Genomic DNA, 21,332 nt, shown 5'->3' with positions numbered 1-21,332 from the left:
GAGTTCACTTCATTAGCATTTGTAACGATGTGAACCTTTACTTGTGCGGTATATTTTATTACCCTCAGTTTCCAAGGAACCAGATTTTAGTTCATAACGTAGGAGAACAAAACAAAAGTTACTTCAGCATGTATAACTGATCTATTAAAAACTAAAAACAAAATTAGCCCTTGTCGACCTAAGTATGGTATATGTATTTGTCACATATTTAAACAACATGCTCCTTCAGAAAACTTCATTTATTTATTCAGACACCTCATCATGAACTTCAAGAGCTAAAAATAATTATTATTATCATAACCATTTCTGTGTGCCTTCTGCCATCTCCATGCCACACTCAAACTTTGTTCAAGATTTGTATATTTGGCTGTCCAGTTAAGCTCATTCTTAATCTTGGAAGGATCACTATAAACTTCTGCATAATCCCCTGGCCGTCGGCTTAGGTAATCCACCTTTATATCCACGCCAGTCGCCTTTTTACATGCTTCCACGAATTCTTTAACCGAACTACCTGTGATTGTTGCAATGACTTCAGTTTAAAGCAATGCCAGTATAATAGAAACCTTTGAATTTTTGTGTGTGAATATTTTCGCATGTGTTTCAAGTATAGGTGGAATGATTGACCTTTCCCTGTTCCAACATTGTAGACACCAACTTTTCTGGGTACGGCGTGAGCTAAAGCTTTCACATGTGCGTCTATCAAATCTGTGACATCAATGTAGTCTCTCACACAAGTTCCATCAGTCGTGTTATAATCGGTTCCTCTTATCTGCAATCAGGGAACAATGTGAGCTTTTCTTGCATAATACCTTTCACCGTTGTGAGGTGCAACACATGAAAATTTAAGGAAAATTATTAATCTTTTTCTTTGTTTTATGCATCCGTTGCCAATAGGTCCATATGACTGAAACAAAAAAAAAAGAAACTAGAACCTTTAACCCTGGAATGATTCCTCTTGCTGCATCGAAACAAGCACCCGATATTCTTCCTTGTTCTCGCAATTCTGGTCGTGGAGATTCTCCCAGACGTCCCTCAGGGTCTGAGCCAATGACATTGAAGTACCTGATCACAAGATCATGCCATGTAAAACTTCTTGCAGGGCACATGATGTATAGTTTGTGTATGATAAATGCCATTTTGGAACTTCTATATGGGCATGACAAAGATATTTAGTCGTTGGGACAAGTTACGTTATAAACATAATATTTTTGTGGTAATTGATTTTTTATATTTCCAATTTCTTCTTTTTTGGTTATAGTTGTTGTAAGTTGGAGGAAGAGAAGTGCTGACAGACCTTAAGATCATGACAGCCATGTTTGATGTCTTCGAGAAGTCCAGTATAATATCTTCTGCCATTTTCTTGGCTTTTCCATATGGATTAATAGGTACCTGAACTTTGAACAACTAACATCAGCCACAAATCTAAGCCTACTCTCTAAATTCTTAGTTCTCCCTATTTTCAGTGAGCAAGAGCAATATACTCGAGTCTTTTAGTACTTCACAACGTTATTTTAGAAGTGGTGGGATAACTAATCACCACTCGAGGAACAGTGACTCACTTGAGGAGTGGTTTCTATTATTGGCATCTCCTTAGGCTCTCCATATGTTGCACAAGTACTTGAATATATCAAAGTTTTTACACCATGTGTAGCCATTGCCTTCAGAATCAGCAACGTATTTGATGTAATATTATGATAATATCTGCAAAAATTAAGAAAAGACACATGTAGGACAAAATTATTGCGATGACAAAAACTCAAGCCTTGTAATCCAAAATAAAGTGAGATATGTACCTTAGAGGTTCAGCTGTACTTTCACCGACGTAAGCAACAGCAGCAAAATGCATAACAGCATCAAATGCATTCTCTGAAAATATTTTGTTTACCTAATAGAAAGCTAAGGAAAAGGATAATCAAATCAGAAAATATAATTGGAAACATGAGGTGGCCAAGTACATATCAAAAGAAATCTCGAGGATACAGCCGTTGCATCTCCAAGATCAGCATATATAAACTGAAGTCTCCCTGGTTCTGGATAAAGTTCTTGGAGGATTTTAACGGCTCCAATGTTGCCACGAGAAAGGTTGTCCTGTCGAAATTTACACCATAAATACATTATGAGAAAATGTTTTTAACTTTCTATCAAAACAAATACATGTTCTAACTTTTCTACATCAGCTGAAAAATCAAGTCAGTTCAGTAATGAAATGGACTAAAAGGAGATATACCACAAGGGATACACGATACGAATCCTTAAGAAGTCGAAGAGCAGCATGAGAACCTATATAGCCTGCACCACCAGTCACCAAGACATGGATTACACCTTGCTCGTGCTGAGAGAACTGAACACAATCAAGACACACAAGTCAGATAACTTCATTTTATTTGCAAGAACAACTTCTGAACACTAAGAGAGTATATATTGTAGCCTAAGAAAAATTAAATTTATAAACATGTTTAGGAAATGCATATAACATCGAACCAGACAAGCACAAAAATATAAGATGTAACAAGGTAGTTGGATAGTTGCCGATGCCACGCCTGGTCAGAAATACGCTCACACAAAAATAATGAGATGATTATGACGCACTTAAGCTTCTGTGCAGGCAGCAGCCTTCTCAAAAGAATCTTAAGTACTCAAAAAGCATAATCAATTCAGAGCCACAGATCAAAAAAAAAAAGCGAATGTCACTACTCAATCATGGAAGCTGCTACAAATTTAACCACCAGTTACCTTGGTTGAGCTACTTGTAACAGGTGATCGATTAAGCATGAAAAGAAAAAGCGCAGTGATTCCAGCAACAAAGATAATTTTCCTTGTGAGGTTGCTCGTGCGCTGCTTCTCTATGTAATCCATTCCTAGGAACACTGTAAGATCCTCAAGCACATCACCAGGAGATAAAAACATGAACTTTTAATGAAGAATACTACTTTCAATACAATCTGATGTTAATGACAACTGCAACAATTTCTTGATACCACAACAAATTTTCTATGATCAATATGGAATGCGTTACCGATCCTAAAAGAAGGGCTGAATTGCAACAGTCAAGCAAGCAACAGGGAATAAAATTGCTATCAGCAAACTCGAATTAATTGGACGGTTGGAGACGTCCTAAGTTGCAACCAAAGGCTCAATCTTTAATCATTCCATATGGAACAGAATCATGCACAATCCATATTTCATGCTAACAATTTATGAAACAAAATTCACCTAATCTGACTAACAAAGGAAAAAAAACATACACAATCTAATGACAAGGAAACAAACTCAATCAACTCGACCCTTTTCAGTCGTGAGGAATATAAAACAAGATGGCAAATGGAATCATTGATCTGTGAAAAACAGAATGATCCATCCAATAAAATTTGCACTCGCCCGCAAACTTTTTTTCCTCATTGAAATAAGAAATCAATCACAAATCATACGCAAAAAAGAAGAGAAAAACAGCAAGGATTTGAAGAAGTCTTACCAGGAAAAATAGAGAAGAAAAATAAACGAAGAATATACGGTAAGCAGAAGCTAGACTGAATATTATATAGTTATACAGGAAAAGGAGATCAATAGACAGTGATTATTTGGTCTAAATGTCAAAGGGCTGCTGGAAAATTTGAAAGCAAGAATAATAAATATAAATATATATATAATAAATGTGAAGAAGGAAGATGAGAGATTTCGAAGATCTCGAAATTTGTAATGAAAGAAAAGTGGACAATTCTCGTTCTTCATGCGTATAAGAACTACATAACTAACGATCCATGAAGAAAGCAACCTCAAAATCAGGCAACATAAAATATTAACCACCTTGAAACATATATATAGCGTGCGTCTCTATATGTATGTATGTATGTATGTAAAGTACAGGTTGAATTTCTATTAAGCAAGCAAATTATTTTACGTTACAGGTTAAATTACTACTACTTTAAGACAAGTTAACGGCACAGAGAGTGGTTAATTCACAAGTCTACTTTAGTAATTCCTTAATTTTACATCTAATAACATCTATATTATATACATATGTCTCTCGTGTACACGTATTGTGTGTTTGTAAAATTAGAATAATGATTGATAAAAAAAATTGTTATTTCAAACTAATGATTTTTCTCATATTTTTTAGTTCAAAATATTTTGATAAGTTGATAAAATTGGTTTGTTATAGATTTTTATAATAAAATGAAGCCCGCCCTTTTAATAAATAAATAAATAAAAACACCAAAGTTAATTACTCAACTTGAATATAAATGTTATCCATACAAGGATGTTGAAAATTAAATACCAAATTGCCATTCAAACTTATTGTTTTAAAATAGTTGTGTAAATAGAGAGAGTTGACTTTTTGCATCTTAACTCCTTTCAAGTTATGTTATATGAAGTTGTGAAGAACGATTAATTACTTAATTCTATTTGTTTATTCTTGTAAAGTATATATATTTTGACGTGGTCATTGAGTTTATCAATAAAATTATTATTGATTCATTAATCAATATTGATAATTTATTTTTGCTAACATCTCCCTGTCTCCCATTTGTGATTTGTTCCTTGTTTGGCAGTCAAGTCAACGGGTTGGCAGAGAAGCAACAACTAGGAGAAGTGTCAATAAAAAAGAAATTGGAAAAAAAGAAGATGGTGAGTGATTGGAAGATATTAAAACACAAATGCCAGAAGAGGATCAATTTGGATACAAAAGCACTTGATTTTTTTAATTTTAAAAAAAAACTTAAATAAATATATTTTTTAAACGTTTTTATTTTAAAAGGACAGCTAAATTAATAAAATAAATTAAAAACCAAAGATTTATATATCCCAAAGTTTCCATTAATATATTACAATACATATTACTGTCCCCGGAGTCCCTATCGACATGCTCAACAAAGCATATAGTACATGTTTTCTTGATTTAGTCTGGCAGAAATACTAAATTATAAGTGTAGATAATAATTAAAAAAATCTATATTAAAGAAAAAAGAGAGTGGTTTATTTGTGATTCAATTTGCTGAGAGACATGCTGAAATTCCAGTCCAAACCTGCAACATTAAATCACTCAACAAGCTTCTACCTCCACGCGATGAAAAAGAGAGCCCCCCAACGAACTAAAATACAGACACAATTCTCAAATTGTTCGACTCTATATTACAATCTTACGGTAGAAAATCCATAGTTTACACAGAATAAAATACATCAGATTAAAGCTCTCCATATTAAAAACCATTCAAGAGCTTTTCACAAGATGCAGAGTTCTGTAAGACGGTGCTATAGCCGTATAAATAACCGGAAATAAAACCCTTTATGAAACACACAATGAGCGTGCCAGCAAGAGAGTGGAAGGGGAAGGTGGAGGGAAATCTTCTACAGTAACTGATACCAAAACTAGAACTCTAGGCATTAAAATGCGCCTAAAGTAAAATGCATCCCATTATGCCATGTTTGTGCAGCGGCAAACATAAAAGGAACACAAATGGGAAGGAAGCAGCAAAAAGAATGATCTCCAATGCAAAGCATTTACAATTGGGAGAGGAGCTGCTACGCACCGTCAACATATCTCATCTAACCTCTCACTGATTCAGGATTTTTTTGTCCACCACTTCCACCATGATTGCTGGATCTACTCACAGGTATGGCTCGCTGTGCGAATTTCATTAATATATTCTTCCGATTCTCATCAGTGTGTGGGAGGCTGGCTCGAAAGAGTTCCATGGGCATCTCCCTGCTTACAACTCTAGCAACCTCCGAATTTGGCAGGCTTAGAGTGGTTAACGATCGTACTATACTATCATACTTGCTGATACAGTACTTAGTCAGGAGACCGAAAAACGCATCAAATGAAGCCCTCCAAAGGGCGGAATTTGGTATGCTAAAGTTCATTGCAGACTGAGGATCTTTTAATAAGTGTGCTGCTCTTTCTAAAACAGATTTCAAGATGACTGAGGCACCATCTCCTGCAGGGCTCCTTACTGGACGAAGAGGCGGCTGTTCAGAGGAACAAACAACAGCAGCAAGACAAGCACTGAGTGAATTAAGATCCATACCACCAACACACACAGAGACAGTTTTGGCAAGATCAATAATGGAATCAGCAGCTTCCGGATCCGGGGGGAGAACCCCATAAAGAAATCTTAAATGGCGGAAGATGGCCATGCAAACTATTCGTACAAGCTCACTGCCAGGTAAAAGAAGCTGAAGAAACCTTGATATAAGTTTACGGCCCTTGGGAAGAGAAACTAATTGCAGGAACACAATATCATCCTTGTCGGAAAATCCAACAGAGGTACTGCTTTTCCCAAATGGGTCAACCAGCTGAAGAGAGGCAGCTAATCCTTCTAACAGCATATGGCGCTTCCGCCTAAGCTGGATCCCCCCATCTTGGGGTTGGGTGAACTTTAAGAGCCGGTCAATGTCATCTACAAACAAAAGAAGGCATAAACCATCCTCAATTGTAACCCTCGCAGCAAACATTGGTTCCTGTTCCAAAGGCCTCACAGTCAATTTCTGCTCAGCACTACCATCTCCACAAGCAGAGAGTGGAGGGTCAACGTCAAGAACAGGGCGAGGTCTATGAATCGACGAAAAGCAAACCCTTCCAAGTGCATCAACATGGAGATGAGGCTGTGAATCAGTACTATTATGGGATCGGGAAGATTGTTCTTTTTGGTGGGAAGGGTGAAAACGACATTTTGACTTTGTTTCAGCCGCATTTTTTGCAAGACAGGCTTGGTGATAATAATCGTTCACGTATGGGTCATCGTTGCCATGGGTGTCAGCATGCTGTGTTCTCAAAATGCTCTCTATTTCTTCAACGGTCATGTGCTTCGATTTGAACAGTGGCAAATCACTGTCACCCCTACGGCTGCTAGAATCATACCCTTGAGAGAATAGCACTGAATGTCTACCCTTCTGCGCTGATTTATGTTTGGACTCTCTTTTATCGTAGTATCCATATTGACTGAAGTGTGATGGTGAAGGAAATGTGTGGTATATATCAGACTGCAATACAAACATGTGGGCTACAGATGGTTGAAATGAAAGATGCAGCAGCTGCTGCTGCTGCTGGGAGGGTAACACCTGTGCCGGTAATAACCCATGTGTGTTATAATGGAATCCAAGAGGCAAGCAAGGTAAATTTTGAGTAAAGCTAGATGGTGGAGGGTTGTTTGGTGTAGAGAACTTTGGCTGGGATCCACCAGAAAGAGATGACAATGAACGATGACGTGAATTATATAACGAAGCTTGCTGAGATCCTGGTGGAGAGAAGGAAGTGTACGACAAGTTTGTGACTAAAATAGGCTCACTAGAAAAACGTTGCAACTGCTGCTGCTGCTGTTGCTGCCGAGGGTATGACGATATTCTGTATAATGGTTTATGTTCTGGAAGAAGCATCGTAGAAAGATAGGGCTGCAATGACCATCTCTTTGTTTCCTCGTGACATTCTGTGTCAGGCATATGACGGTCAAGCCGATCAGGAAAATCCAATTCTGGTGCCCATTCCGTGGCTGATGGACCTGAATTATTATCAGGTCCTTAGGAAGCCAAAAATTAAAATAAAACAAAAAAAGGATAGAAATATAGAAATAAAAAGTATATGAAATTAAACCAGGCTTCAAGCTCAGCTCAAGCACAAACAGTTGCCTTTAGTTTGGAATCAAGCACGTGGAAACTTGACTAACAAAAATAATGAGTATGAATTTCGGTGAGACAAGCCATAAATACTCACTCTCCCTGGAGAAAGGTTCAGATCCAGATCCGCGGGCACCAACTATTCCAGGATGTCTTGGTCCAGAAACAACTTTATTTGACTGGAGAAAAAAAAATTATATGAGCTTGTGAAATGATGGAGCAGCAGGTGGCAGAGCAATCCTGATACAGGACAAAAATATATAATACAGGATTATGTCTTAGCACTAGTAGCACCTTGGCAGACTGTTTAGAGAAATTTTTGAAAAACTAAGTATCATTGGTATTTGGAATATTCGCCTTTCTCAGTAGCATTTGTCACCGAGATCAATTTTAAAGTTTCATTCAAGCCAAAGGTCTCTTGCTTATATTAGTTTTCCATTTCTTTTCTTTTATATTTTGTTAACATACAACAGCCTTGGTTCCCATTCTTCCAGTACAGTTATTGCATGTCAATCAGAATAGTCATAGCCAAATGTAAAGTGTTAAAATATTTTCCTGAATAGTACTGCTTAAAACTGCTTTCAAATATTTAAAACATTAAATTTTAAGACAAGCTAGAGGATATCAGTTATATCCCAGAACCATACTTAAGGAACTATCCCCCTACTTTCACTCCAACCCCCTTCGTTCATATGATGTCTGAAGATGCAACATACATGTTTAACTGATAACTTGTTGGACCCATGTTACGACCAGAACAATGGCTAAACAAATTACAGCTGATCAGAAAAGGGGACCACTGGCTTAAAGAAATAAGCGTATCCAGCATCATAAATTGAGACAGAAGTCAAAATCTCAGGATCCACAAACCAAACAACCTTAGCAATTGTAGTAGCCGGATCATCAATATCAGATAATGAACCAAAACGAGATACCCGAAAAAAGAACAAAAAATAAATCAACGACAAAGAAGACCACACAATAGCAATAGGAAGAAGGTGTTAAAGAAACTGTAAACAATTAAACGTCTGAAGGTACAAAACCATGCATCTACCGAGAACTACAGAAATTATACCACCATGAGTTACAGAAATTCTAGCATATTCAAAGATAGATGGCATTCCCATTCTGTTGTGGATCGTGAAATTAAGTAAAAAGGCGAGTGATAAAAACTTTGAACATAAAAACCTTCCAAAATAAAATAATCTACTAAAACATATAATAGCTTTTGAGAGATTGTTCTACAAACAAGCTGCTATATCATCTTTGGTCAAAACCTAATCTATTGATCTCTAAAACATCTTAAAAGCTCCATATAACTAAAGCTCATATTTTGAATCTAGCCACACTCCATCACAATATAACATGCAATATACAAAGGCTCTTATAGTCTTCCATTAGAAGGCTAGATGGTCATTGAATTTGATAAAAAGAATTGTTATGCCCGCCCCTATCCAAATCCATACGGCAGTACCCATGGCGCGACATGACCAACCCAGTCAATTTTAAAAGGCCAACATCACACACGAAATAAGCATTATTTTAACAGGCACGTGATGTGAAAATATACAGCACAACTTCTATACCTTGACCTCATCTTTGTCAAACAAATGATACTCATGTAACTCTTCTTCGCCACCGAATGCACCTCCAATTTCATGAACACATTCTACCTCATCTTTGAGGCTCCCTAACTCCAATTCATCCACTGTATCTTTCCCCAAAAACGGGTACTGGGATGCATCGAATAGAGCTCCTTCTGCACGAGAGAATCAAAACCCAAACCATATCAAGACACGTGAGTCTAACAGGAATCTTACAGACATCAAATCAACCAAACAAAACGCCACTTTTTCCTACAAATATAGTAAAATAAAAGATGAAACAAAGGAAAAAGAAAAGGAAAACAGAGTAAAAAGAAAAAAAATGAACCCGAAAATAGTGAGCAAAAAAAAACTGAATTAATTAGAGTTTGCTGGAATCTGAGCTGCGTACCAGAAACAGAACTGGCGGAGGCCTTGCTGGAGTCATTGAAGTTTCCGCCACCCGATCTCTCCATGCTCACAAATCACAGTATAATTCCATATAGGAACCAGCTCAAATAATTGCAACAGAGATTTTGATAAGTAGGGTTTAGAAGCAGACAAAGCAACCCACCGCGGGCTGTTTCTTCATTACGCATAGATCATGGGGAGAGAGAGGAAAAAGAAAAAAAAAAGATTTTTGGTTCGGTTTGGTTTGGTTTGTGTAAGTGGGAGGGAGACCGACAATAGGGTTAGATTCCCATTTTTGCATTTATAATGCGAATTAGACTTCTTAAATTGGGTCAGGTCGTTGGGCTGTGAAATAGATTTGTTAAATCAGGTCAGATCCGTCGGGCTGGCCCGTCTTATTATAAAAATTGAACAAATTGGGTTGATAAAATATCAGACCATTTGGAGACGGGTCAAATGAGTTGAGCTCGTTTGGGTTGCGGGCCAAGACGGGGTGCTCGCCAAGTTATGATATAATTTTATATTTTTAAATTTTATATAAAAATTGGAATAAGTCGCATACGTCTCCACGACTCTCTTATCTTATTTCTTCCTTATTTCTCTCCTCTCATACCCTCGCCTCCATCACTCACTCGGGTAAAATCTGAATCTATATGCTAATGTAGAAGATAAAAATTGAATGGAATTTAATGAGAATTGACTTTATAGTATTTATTTAATTTCTTCATGTTTGGTTTAATTACTTTATCTTTTATGGATCATGTTGTATATTTTCTTAATTTCTTATTTCAATGTTTTTAAGTATTTTATGAAACTATTTGACTGAAATATATATTTATTCGATGTTTACTGTAATATTTTGCAGCATTTTTTTCAAGATTTTAAATATAAAAAACAACTAAATACTAAAAACAATTGACCTAAAAAAATTCAAAAAAATACAAAATAATGAACCAATTCGACACGTTTTTTATTGGTTCACCGATTTATAACCAGTTTTGACTGACTTTGACAGCTAAAACTATTTGTAAGTGTGGTCAAGATCGAACAATAATACATTGTAAGATCATTTTCATTTCAGTTCCATATGCATCACATGCAAATGCTATGCTCCACAAGATGAATGGTGGGATAGCATAAATTTCCCTACTCACATAATTTGGAAATAGACATAAAAAAACTCCATTATCTAATAAATAAATAAAAAATAATTTGAAATACATTTCTTCGAATTTTAAAAAAGAAATAAAATGTGTGGCTACCATTTTGATCATTTGATTACCTCACTCTCATTTTTTTTTATATCATCTGTATTGTATTAAGTATGACATACTCACAATAACTAATTTTTGTAGTCACAGTCTGTTTTAATAATTATATATATTAATAAAGTGTTATAACCTTAATGCAAGTCACATGTAGCTTAGCAGATAGAATCTTTGTTTTTTAAAATCAAGTTGCATGTTCAATTTCTACTTTGATTTTTTTCCCTTTATTTTTTCTAAATATCAAAATTACAACGTAGTCTCTCATTATTTCTTATAATTACATTTTGATCATCAATTAAATATAAATTAAATGAATTATAAAAAATATTGTATAAGCACACTACGCATGTATCGGTGCACTAGTCAATCAACATGTCTTTGATAAATTTTAATTTCGCAATCATATTATAAAAATCACATTTCAAAATTATTCTCGAAATATCAAATAAGATGAGTACATCGTCGGCTACCCTGTCAAAATTCTTGCAATTAATTAATTGATTACTTATGAGTAATCGGCCACGTAATTAACGGATTAGTGAAAACAAGTATTTATCATACTGGGCTTCGGTCAAACTACTGGGCCCTAATCCGTTTCAACTAACGTAGCGCATTTGGGCTTTGGCCCTAAAAAATTTAATTTTACCTTTTCTTAATTTTATTCCATATAAAATCGAATTTTCATCTCATCTTATATATAAAATAATAAATTATACTTTTAATTCTTCGAAACTCTCCAAATTAAGAATATAAATTAATATATTGCATTATATGAGATAATGTCCACATTCAAATACTATGCTTATAAAGTATATTGCATTCTAGTATATTATTAAAAATAAATATATGGTATAACATCACTAAACAATGCTACCTTAAATGTTATCAAACATCAAAACAATTAATTTTCAAAAAATAAAAGTTCAAAACAATAAAAATAAAAAATACACTGCCTTTTTTTCAATTTTTAAAATCTAAAAATCATATCTAAATAAAAAAATATCATGAGACATTCGACTTGATTTATTTGTGAAGTAAAAGTGATATTTTTAACATAAAAATTAATATATTTAACAAGTAAAATAAAATAAAATATATATCTCACACATGCGAAACAAATAATAAATGAAGGACAAATATTTGTGTGAGACGGTTTCACGGGTCGTATTTTGTGATACAGATATCTTATTTGGGTCATCCATGAAAAAATATTATTTTTCATGCAGATAATATTATTTTTTACTAGGGTTGGCACTATTTAACGGTGAGAGTCAAGAATCAGATAAAAATCGCTTTCAAATTTGTTCCACGCGTAACGATAAAAGTATAGTCGTACCTTGTTGGATTTCTCCTCCGGTGCAGCCTTCACGCGGTGTCGCCGCCCCTCGCTTTTTTCGTCCCTACGTAATCTCTCGAAGAACAACTCCACCTTCGTCATAAACATCCTACCCCTCCTCCCTGTCTATATATATACGGTCGAAACATGAAACATATACACTTCAAGTTTTATTATTTCATTATATTAATTAATCTTCTGCTCTAGATCATACTCGCGGGAATAATATGAGTAATTACAACCAGACTCAAGGTACGTAATTGAAGAAAACATGTTTGAGCTCTATGTATTTATTTGATATTTGTATGGAGACATGAAGTTGCGGAAGCATTGGAATTGAGTGAATTGATTGTGAAATTCTGATGATCTGTCTAAAATTAAACTTTGCAGCGGCGTATCCGCCACCGAGCACGGCGTACCCGGCAGAGACGCATGGATACGTGGCTCCGCCGCCACCTGCTGGTTACCCGACGAAGGATGGATCCGAAGCTCAGGCCGCGAACCCGTCGCCGACCATAACTACGAAGTCCAGAGGCGATGGTTTTTGGAAAGGATGGTTAGTTTTTTTTAATTAATAAATTACGTTTTTTGTACATGAAAAGTTGAAAACAATCGGATACAGTAAAAAAATAGATACAAATAATTTATTTTATAAATCAAAGAATTTTTTAAACTTCTCAAATTCGAGATCTCGTCTTAAATTTTATTCATGAATCTAAATATTACTAAAATACAAATTAGTGTTTTATTCTAGTACAGATAAAGCTTGAAATAGAGATAAAACAGTGTTATCTATTTCCAAATTACCAATTATATAACTTTTTACTGGACTAGATCTCTTGTAAGACGGTCTCACGAATCTTTATCTGTGAGACGGGTCAATTCTACCGATATTCACAATAAAAAGCAGTACTATTAGTATAGAAAATAATATTTTTTCATGAACAACCCAAATAAAATATATGTCTCACAAAATACGACCCCGTGAGATCGTCTCACATAAATTTTTGTCTTTTTACCGTTGCTTTTTGATGCATCAGCTTCTACAAAATATGCCAATTATTGCCTCTAATTTATCGTGACATTTATATTTTATAGAGTATCATATTTAAAAATCGATCCTATGAATCGCAAGATATTTAGACTATTTTTTAGAATAATTTTTTAAATAAAAAAATACTTGAAAAATGTAATGAAATGTTTGATTTTGCAGTTGCGCCGCCTTGTGCTGTTGTTGTGCATTGGATGTTTGTTTCTGAGGTGCTGAAGATTCTATAGTCAGATTTATTACAAACATCATTGTATACTTAATTTTTCACATTTTCAATGGTTTATTTGGTTTGGGATTTTAGGGCGATGGATAGATTGTTTGAGATGTAATGTTTAATAATGACAATCTTTGGGGATTTAGATTGTTGATTGTGTATTTACAAATAATTGGATTTGTAGAATATGAGATTTTCTGAATGATTTTGTAAGTATTCGTAATTGTTTGACTTTTTTTAGGATCGTAAATATGTAGATTTCATCCATTAAAACATGAAGTCATTTCTAATAATTTGTTCAAATACTTTTTCGAATCTAATTTATTCGATCCAAACTCAATTTTGATGAAATTGAAAGTTGATTTGTTCAACATAAAAATATATAAAAATATATTTAGATTATGTATACAAAATTTTAAGTGTTGTGCTTATTGTGTTTTGTTCATGCGTTAGTTATATAATTGATCTATGTAATTTTGTCGTCGAAGGTTATTCATGTTTTATCGGAAAGAATAATTGTCACTTAGAGTCAATTTCGATTTTTTTTTTTTTGGAAGTATGGCCAAAAAACATTATACATATATGCAATTTTTTTTAAAAAAAATCAATTTCTACTTAGAAAAGAGAAAAAAAGGTTGATGTGATGATCTTGGGAGAATATTTTTGAAAACATTATATACACATATTTTGGAAGTTGATTTGTTTTATGTTTTAGTTATCAACTCGTCAAAGTTTAGTTTTCATATAATAATTGAACTTTTTTTTTTTGTTTTGGTCAATTTTTTTCGAAACCAGTTAATCTATCAAATATTGTTTATTTGATATCAATAATTAGGGGTGTTCAAAATGCGACACGATCCGTCAACTCGACACGACCCAAAACGAAAAAAATCATGTTCAGGTTGAGGTTTTTCGGGTTCGGGTTGGTTCGGGTTGTGTTGATTCGGGTTAGTGCCATGTTAAGCGGGTTTCGGGTTGGGTCACGGGTTGACCCGCGAACTTTTTTTTTTTTGAAAATATTACCTATATTTTTATATATTGTATACTTGAACAAAATTTATTGTATATTTATATGATAAATTTTCATCATTTAATATTTATTTTGCATATTTTTATTTTTTAACAATTTTTTATTGATTTAGTAAATATACTTTTAATTTTCTACGATTAAATTTTCAAATTTAAATCGGATATTTTGTTATTATGTGTTTAAATTAAAATATTATTATTTTTTTTATTTTTTTGAATTTTTTTCATTAATTTTTTTAAAAAATTTAAATTAAATAAATAAAATTCGGGTTAGACGGGTTGACTCGGGTTATACGGGTTCGTGTTCGGGTTGGGGGTTTTCGGGTTACTTCGGGTTCGCGTTGGGTGGGTTGAAAAAAAATAAAAAAAATTCGCGGGTTGACCCGAAACCCGACCCAACCCACCCGATTGACACCCCTATCAATAATCTTCTATGTGACTCATGCGACGAGAACAAAACATAATTTACCCACATTAAAAAATACATAAACAAAAATAAATAGAAATGACAAACTTTTTTTCTCCAATTTTGAAGTATTATGAGTCATTTTGATTTATTTTCTTTTTATTTTTTGTCATATTAATTTTAATTTGAATAATATGATTTTGATTCTCATCACATGCACCAAATAAGAAAGAATTAATATCAAAAAAATCACGTTCGATGGATTCAGGAGTTTCAAGCATGAAAAAGGGTCACAACAAAAAATCCAAATTATTGATGAAGATCAAACTTTGATAGGACTAAAATCTAAAACCAACAAACAATACTAAAAATATTAAATATCAGTTTTTAAAAATGATATTCGGTAATTTTTTCAAAATTATATACAGCCAATCAAACAAAATAATTATATTTTACATGACACGTTATGTACCAATTATTTATTTTTGTTATGTAGGCGGCAAATAAATAAATTTTATAAAGTAATATCGACATCTTATCTTATATCTACCGCGTCAAGACAAACGTTCGTGTCTTTGATATTCCCAAAAACAATATTCAAAAAACACAAAGCCAATCCAACCAAACAACAAGGCTAACCTCTAACCACACGATGATCCAAAACATGACCTTTGACTAAGGTTGTCTTAGGCTCCCAAACAAAACAATGTAAATGTTTCAAGCATTTTCTCTCTCACAATTGCGCTCAATATGACTCGTAAACATGATCTATCCGGATACCTCGATAACAGTATCGAACTTGAGTGCAAGAGCAGGTAATATCTTATCTCGATAAGCGTTCCTGACAAAATCCTACTAATGTGACACGATGGAAAAGTAGGACGGCGTGACAGGAAGTCAACATCTAAGATTACAAGTGACAAGTAGGCACTGAAAACAAGTTACTCATCACCTTTTTTTCTTATAAATAACAGATATGTTTTACATTTCAAAGATTCAGATACTCTTGTTTCCAAGCTCTTGGCACCCTACGTATATTCATACATATACAGCCTTTTATCCCTCCATTTTCACCTGCTAACTTAAGCATCAGAGTGGATCACGTCGGACACTCTTTCGACTCCCATTAACGAGTTCATTTCCTTGTTTGCAGGATACGGTTGCAGTTATATTATACATAGATATATCTTCACCAAAAGATATATCTCATTTACTCATTTTCCTAAACATATTTTTATCAGACAACGTAGATTGTCCCGACCCTACTAACTCAATTCGTGTGGATCACATCAACTCAGAATAAGTATCCATCAAATACTCACTCAAATCGAATCCTCGTATCCAAATCAAATAATTAACATAAACGCCATGTCTAGAATACAACATATAAAAACGGGGCCAATTGAGTTTTATTTTTTCCACCACATAGACTCGAGACTAGAAACAAAAGTCTCTTTCAATGTCCCACAAGCCTCCAAACACCACACACTCGCACACCCTCTTTCTCTCTGGTATATCACCATTATGGATTCATCATCCTCAAATTCTTGAAAACCACAGCTAATAAATTTGAATCATCACACATCAAATTTCCAATTGCCAACAAAAAGTTAACGCAAAGAAAATGTACAAATTCCACTCCACCAATCATTTCTGTATCTCTGCACAACTTTTATTGTCATTTCTTGCTTGAATCCTTTCTTCCAAAAGTACACATCCTTTTGATTCCTTTCACTTTTCTCCGATCATGCTTCGTAGTTTACTGCCAACCCTTCAACACAATCCCAAAGCCTCTTCTTCCGCCATGAACTCCGCCGGCAAGCGCGCCGTTGACCTTACTAGCCCTTCTGTAGCCGAGCCCGTCAAGCGCCATCGAACTCATCTCTCCCACGTCGAGAAGGACCTACAATTCGAGGAAGAGGGGGAGAATCAGCTGCAGTCCGTCGCTGCTGGAGCTTCCACCAGGGAGGATGATGATTTGACCGGACTGCGCCTCCTCGGGTTACTTCTGCAATGCGCCGAGTGTGTAGCCATGGATAACCTCGACGACGCCGGCCAGCTCCTGCCTGAAATAGCTGAGCTTTCCTCCCCCTTCGGTTCTTCCGCCCAAAGGGTCGGCGCGTACTTTGCTGACGCGCTTTCAGCGCGCATCATCAGCTCATATCTAAGCATCTACTCACCCGTCAGCCCTCTTTGCAAAACCCATCATCAAAAACTCCTGAACGCACTACAAATCTTCAACTCTGTCACCCCTTTAATCAAATTCTCACACTTCACAGCCAACCAAGCCATCCAGCATGCATTGGACGGTGCTGATCATGTCCACATAATCGACCTGGACATCATGCAGGGCCTTCAATGGCCAGGATTGTTTCACATTCTCGCTTCCAAGTCAAGAAAGGTCAAGTCTTTTAGAATCACAGGATTTGGATCCTCAGCAGAGTTACTTAACTCAACTGGTCAGCGTTTAGCTGAATTTGCTACTGCACTTAACATTTCTTTTGAGTTTCAGCCCATACAAGGGAAGATTGGAAACATAAAAGATTTAAGTCAATTAAATATCAAAGTGGGAGAAACCATAGTGGTACATTGGATGCATCATTGCTTGTATGATGTATCAGGGAGTGACTTGGGAGCTTCAAGAATACTAACTATGTTGAGGCCGAAACTGATAACCATTGTTGAACAGGATTTGAGCCATGGAGGAAGTTTCTTGGGACGATTTGTGGAGGCGTTGCATTATTATTCAGCTTTATTTGATGCGTTAGGGGACGGATTGGAGGCGGAGAGCGTGGAGAGGCACACAGTGGAGCAGCAGCTCTTCGGGTGTGAGATTCGGAACATTGTGGCAGTAGGTGGACCGAAGCGGACGGGGGAAGTGAAGGTGGAGAGGTGGGAAGATGAGTTGGTTCGAGGCGGATTTCGATCAATTTCCCTTGCTGGTAACCCTGCTGCTCAAGCCAACTTATTGCTTGGGATGTTTCCTTGGCAGGGGTATACATTGGCAGAAGAGGGTGGATGCTTGAAGTTGGGATGGAAAGATTTGGCATTGCTCACGGCCTCAGCTTGGCAGCCATGTGAATAGTCAATCGAATTTTTGCACACGTGAAAAGGGTAACGGATCACGATACTGATGTTCTTGCTTGATTTTGATGATGGGATCATGGATACAGAACCAAATTCTTTTTAAGGTGGAACAGAGGATATATAGGTGCTTTCGCTTGAGAATTTGGAATCTAGCCTCTACAATCACACCGAGATGGAGATACATTGTATTTGTTCGTTTTGTTATATATGTTATTCTTTGATGTTAGAATAAAGAAATGTGCCAACCTTCATGGAGAATTGGAGATCATGGATTCATGGGACTTATTCCAAGTCTCTTTGTGAGATTTCACGTCCATTAATATGTAATTTATTGTTTCTTTTAGCGATCGACTGACACCTCAGATACAAATACCACCTTTTTGTTCACTTTACTCAATTATATCTCTGTATGATTAGATACTTGTTTAATGCTTTAGGCCACTGTTTACATTATCTTTGATTGGTTGACTCAGCATGATAATGTCTCGGGAAAAATATTTTAAATTTACAGATTTTGCTCTTGCCATAATTTATATTACTGTTGGTTTTTGAATTGTGATAGATTCCTCATTGAGGTATTCACTCCAACCAAGTGATCAATTCCAATGCGAGAAAGCAGCCACAAAATTGCATTCTTGATTTTAGATCGTCCCTCAAAAGAAACAGTTTTTTAACAAGAATGAATACCAGCCGCTGAAGAACATTTGAAATGAGAATAACCTTATTGAACGCGCTGCAGCTGGTCTGTACTCAGTACCGATTAAATGTGCATAAGCTTTTTAAGTTAGAGCCAAAGCATCTCACAGACAAGACTATAACCTATACGCTACAATAATGATTAACAAATAGAAAGAATGCCAACAAAACATTGTTAGGCGCACGATTGAAATACAAAAACAGATACTGTAGTAGCTAAACACAAACTCGATTACAGCAAGAACAACACTTTTAAACATGATCCACATTTAGTGCTGATAACAACTGAAACTAAAACCACAATGAAAATGAACGTAAGGGTCGTCATTTGAGATACCTTGGTACCATGAAATAGCGTATTTGTTAATAATGCTCGAATTGACTTTTGGTTACCTTCAGTGTAGAGGGTATCCCTTCTAGCCTTCGACGCATATTTGTTTGATTTTTGCTCTCTCGGGTGTTCTTTGAGATGCTCAGTCATGTAAGTAGATCGTTCTTGGAACTTTTATATGTTTCATGAAGTAAACTGTTCTCTTACAAAACAGCAGATATCTGCATGATGAAAATACTAGTATAAATTCACCTGAATGATAAAAGAAAGTCTAAAAAGATAGCAAAATTTTGGAAAACAAGACAACGTAGGGTACTAACTTGAGACTTTAGCATTTGGCCTTCAGAAGCAAACCTTTGTCTCAGCTCTTCCATTTCTTTTCCAGAAATATCTTTTTCTTCAATTGCTACAACTTTGACAATTTTCAGTTTCTGCTGTTTGGTATTGCTTGGAAAAAAAGAGAATATGTTTTCAGGAATTTATCTGAATGCAACAACTTATCCTCAAGGTCATCATAAAATTCTTTAATATGAGCTATGCTACTGGTCTGATCAGTCACCGCATCTTCCAGTTCTGCCTTTTTTATGTTAGATTTAGCTAGTTCTTCCTGCATGATTTTTGTCTTTGTTTCATGGCTTTTCAAATGATCTTCCAGCTGTTTAACATAACTTTCCTTCTCCTTCAGCTTCGATTTCACATCTTCAAGATAAGATACCATCTCTGGAACGGATCCCTTCGTATATGACATTAAATTCTCGAGTGATGAAACGTCTTCTTTAGCCTTAAGTTCAGTAACCCTTGCAAATGCCAATTCTCGAGTCAATTCACTGGTAAGAACTTCCTCTGAAGCTACCCTCCGATTCAAATCTTGCATCTCTGATTGTTAAAGCTCCAATTCCCCTCAAACAGTAGAAAGTTCAGCAGTGCTCCTCTTCAGCATCTCTTCTACTTTATGATTTTCAGCAGTGTTTTCATACAAAATCTTCAGCTCATCTTGTAAGGTCACCATCTGATTTTGCATTTCTATTGCACTGGATTTTGCCAGCTTGAGCAACCTTTCTAACTCAAAGGTTTTTTTCGTTTCTTATGCAGCAAGCAAACTGCTTTGCCGGTGCAACTCCTCAAATCTCCCAGCTTCATCAATAGAAATTTTCAAATCTAACTTAAGATCTTCCATATCCTTTCTCGAGGTCCTCAGATCAAGACCGAGACACTCAAACGCTTCCTTCACATCTGTCAGCTCCTTGGTCTTCAATTCTTGAGCTTTCAATGCACCTTGCATACTTTTACTACCTAGGTCGTGTCTCACCTTCATTTCTGAAATGTGCTCACGCATTCTTTCATGCTCAAGGCGAATCTCGTCATGTTTCTCTACACTTTCTTGATAATGCTTTTTCGACAGCAAGAGTTCCTTCTTTAGATTCATGTTCTCGAATTCAGAATCCTTTAATAAACCAGAAAATTGTCGCCAATTCATCTTCAAGCTCTTTAACTGTTGCTTGTGATTCTAGCAACTCTCTAGTTGCCTCGGGATTCCAATCAGTATGTTCAACAACAGTTGGTCTTTTGCCTGCATAAGATTTTGTCTCAGCATTGTGGTTGCAATCCTTCACATCGGACAATCCTTTCTCCATTTGTATGAATCCACCCTTCGAGGGTAATTTCTTTTGCTTCTTCTTCTCTGTTCCATCAATCTCCGCGTCAGTTTTCTGAAGCTTAAAATACCATGAAAGATAGAGGAACCTCAATTGAGCACAAATACAAACATTTTTGTGTAAGTTTTTTTGTTTTTGTTTTTGTTTTTGTTTTTAATCCATGGTGGAATAAACGTCTGTGAGGACAGTACTAATTGATTTCTGTACTCTTGACAAAGTTAAGTGTAGTAATTTAAGTAAGAATCTGTGACTGCCTGAGATTAAGTCTAGAGTTGTCCCCATGTATAAAATTTGACATGGTCGACAAGGATATTGAAATAAACATTAATATGATAGATCTTTTCAAATGAACTACATAGATGGTTTATCTTGTTTCTATAGAATAGAATAAACGATCTTTGAGTAAATTAACACCTTTTTAAAACCAGAAAAAGAACATACAGACATTAAGTAAATGAACACTTTTTCAAACAAGAAAAACAACATACATTAAGCAAAATAACAGGTGTTTAAAAAAAAAAACAGAGAATACAAAGCCAATCACTATTAGTCTTACATTTTCAAAAGTGAGAAGGAATACACATGGAGAAAGAACGAGATTTGACTGATTTCAGTACCTTAAGAGATCAGAGTATTGACGAATTATTTCTTTGA

General features: G+C 35.4%; 3 protein-coding genes and 1 long non-coding RNA gene across 11 annotated transcripts; 2 read left to right on the top strand and 2 right to left on the bottom strand.

The window, feature by feature from the left end:
- Positions 1-118: 118 nt before the first annotated feature.
- LOC142536805 (UDP-arabinose 4-epimerase 1-like) lies at positions 119-9,872 on the bottom strand. Of its 7 annotated transcripts, XM_075642149.1 has the most exons (12): positions 9,607-9,871; positions 9,198-9,370; positions 7,709-7,790; positions 2,734-2,867; positions 2,228-2,341; positions 1,981-2,088; positions 1,794-1,885; positions 1,560-1,701; positions 1,295-1,389; positions 933-1,062; positions 625-769; positions 119-511 (listed from the first exon to the last, which is right to left on the bottom strand). In XM_075642149.1, exons 1-12 carry the CDS (start codon positions 9,668-9,670, stop codon positions 276-278), a joined length of 1,515 nt encoding a protein of 504 aa, XP_075498264.1. In that variant the 5' UTR covers positions 9,671-9,871; the 3' UTR covers positions 119-275. The 7 variants fall into 7 exon arrangements, with proteins under 7 accessions (XP_075498264.1, XP_075498265.1, XP_075498266.1 ...); XM_075642150.1 differs by lacking the exons at positions 7,709-7,790; positions 9,198-9,370; positions 9,607-9,871 and adding an exon at positions 3,473-3,746; XM_075642151.1 differs by lacking the exons at positions 7,709-7,790; positions 9,198-9,370; positions 9,607-9,871 and adding an exon at positions 3,246-3,450.
- Positions 9,873-12,212: 2,340 nt separating this feature from the next.
- Positions 12,213-13,687, top strand: LOC142536803 (protein CYSTEINE-RICH TRANSMEMBRANE MODULE 6-like). 2 transcript variants are annotated; one of them, XR_012818459.1, is made up of 4 exons: positions 12,213-12,461; positions 12,600-12,765; positions 13,423-13,527; positions 13,567-13,687. XR_012818459.1 is itself a non-coding variant. In XM_075642143.1 (3 exons), exons 1-3 carry the CDS (start codon positions 12,437-12,439, stop codon positions 13,466-13,468), a joined length of 237 nt encoding a protein of 78 aa, XP_075498258.1. In that variant the 5' UTR covers positions 12,213-12,436; the 3' UTR covers positions 13,469-13,687. The 2 variants fall into 2 exon arrangements, 1 of the variants encoding a protein (XP_075498258.1); XM_075642143.1 differs by having other exon boundaries at positions 13,423-13,687.
- Positions 13,688-16,323: 2,636 nt separating this feature from the next.
- On the top strand, positions 16,324-18,448 carry LOC142536801 (scarecrow-like protein 23). The gene has a single exon (XM_075642142.1). It carries the CDS (start codon positions 16,657-16,659, stop codon positions 17,992-17,994), a length of 1,338 nt encoding a protein of 445 aa, XP_075498257.1. The 5' UTR covers positions 16,324-16,656; the 3' UTR covers positions 17,995-18,448.
- A 405-nt stretch (positions 18,449-18,853) lies between these two features.
- On the bottom strand, positions 18,854-21,230 carry LOC142536802 (uncharacterized). Its single transcript, XR_012818458.1, has 2 exons — positions 19,344-21,230; positions 18,854-19,244 (listed from the first exon to the last, which is right to left on the bottom strand). It is a non-coding gene; the product is annotated as an uncharacterized LOC142536802 (long non-coding RNA).
- Between the last annotated feature and the right edge of the window lie 102 nt (positions 21,231-21,332).

This window comes from Primulina tabacum, chromosome 2, assembly GCF_025594145.1.
Source record: "Primulina tabacum isolate GXHZ01 chromosome 2, ASM2559414v2, whole genome shotgun sequence".
Taxonomy (NCBI): domain Eukaryota; kingdom Viridiplantae; phylum Streptophyta; class Magnoliopsida; order Lamiales; family Gesneriaceae; genus Primulina; species Primulina tabacum.
Note: the sequence above shows the minus strand (reverse complement) of the source record. Positions and strands in the feature narration are given on the sequence as shown.

What these genes read in the sequence shown, in the direction of transcription:
- LOC142536805 (XM_075642146.1), bottom strand. Translation starts at nt 9,670, where the DNA reads ATGGAGAGATCGGGTGGCGGAAACTTCAATGACTCCAGCAAGGCCTCC. An exon ending in CTCCGCCAGTTCTGTTTCTG is followed by an intron (nt 9,371 to 9,606) that starts GTACGCAGCTCA and finishes TCTCTCGTGCAG; the next exon opens with AAGGAGCTCTATTCGATGCA. An exon ending in TGAACCTTTCTCCAGGGAGA is followed by an intron (nt 7,497 to 7,708) that starts GTGAGTATTTAT and finishes ATAATAATTCAG; the next exon opens with GTCCATCAGCCACGGAATGG.
- LOC142536803 (XM_075642143.1), top strand. Translation starts at nt 12,437, where the DNA reads ATGAGTAATTACAACCAGACTCAAG. An exon ending in TAATTACAACCAGACTCAAG is followed by an intron (nt 12,462 to 12,599) that starts GTACGTAATTGA and finishes TAAACTTTGCAG; the next exon opens with CGGCGTATCCGCCACCGAGC. An exon ending in GATGGTTTTTGGAAAGGATG is followed by an intron (nt 12,766 to 13,422) that starts GTTAGTTTTTTT and finishes TTGATTTTGCAG; the next exon opens with TTGCGCCGCCTTGTGCTGTT.
- LOC142536801 (XM_075642142.1), top strand. Translation starts at nt 16,657, where the DNA reads ATGCTTCGTAGTTTACTGCCAACCCTTCAACACAATCCCAAAGCCTCT.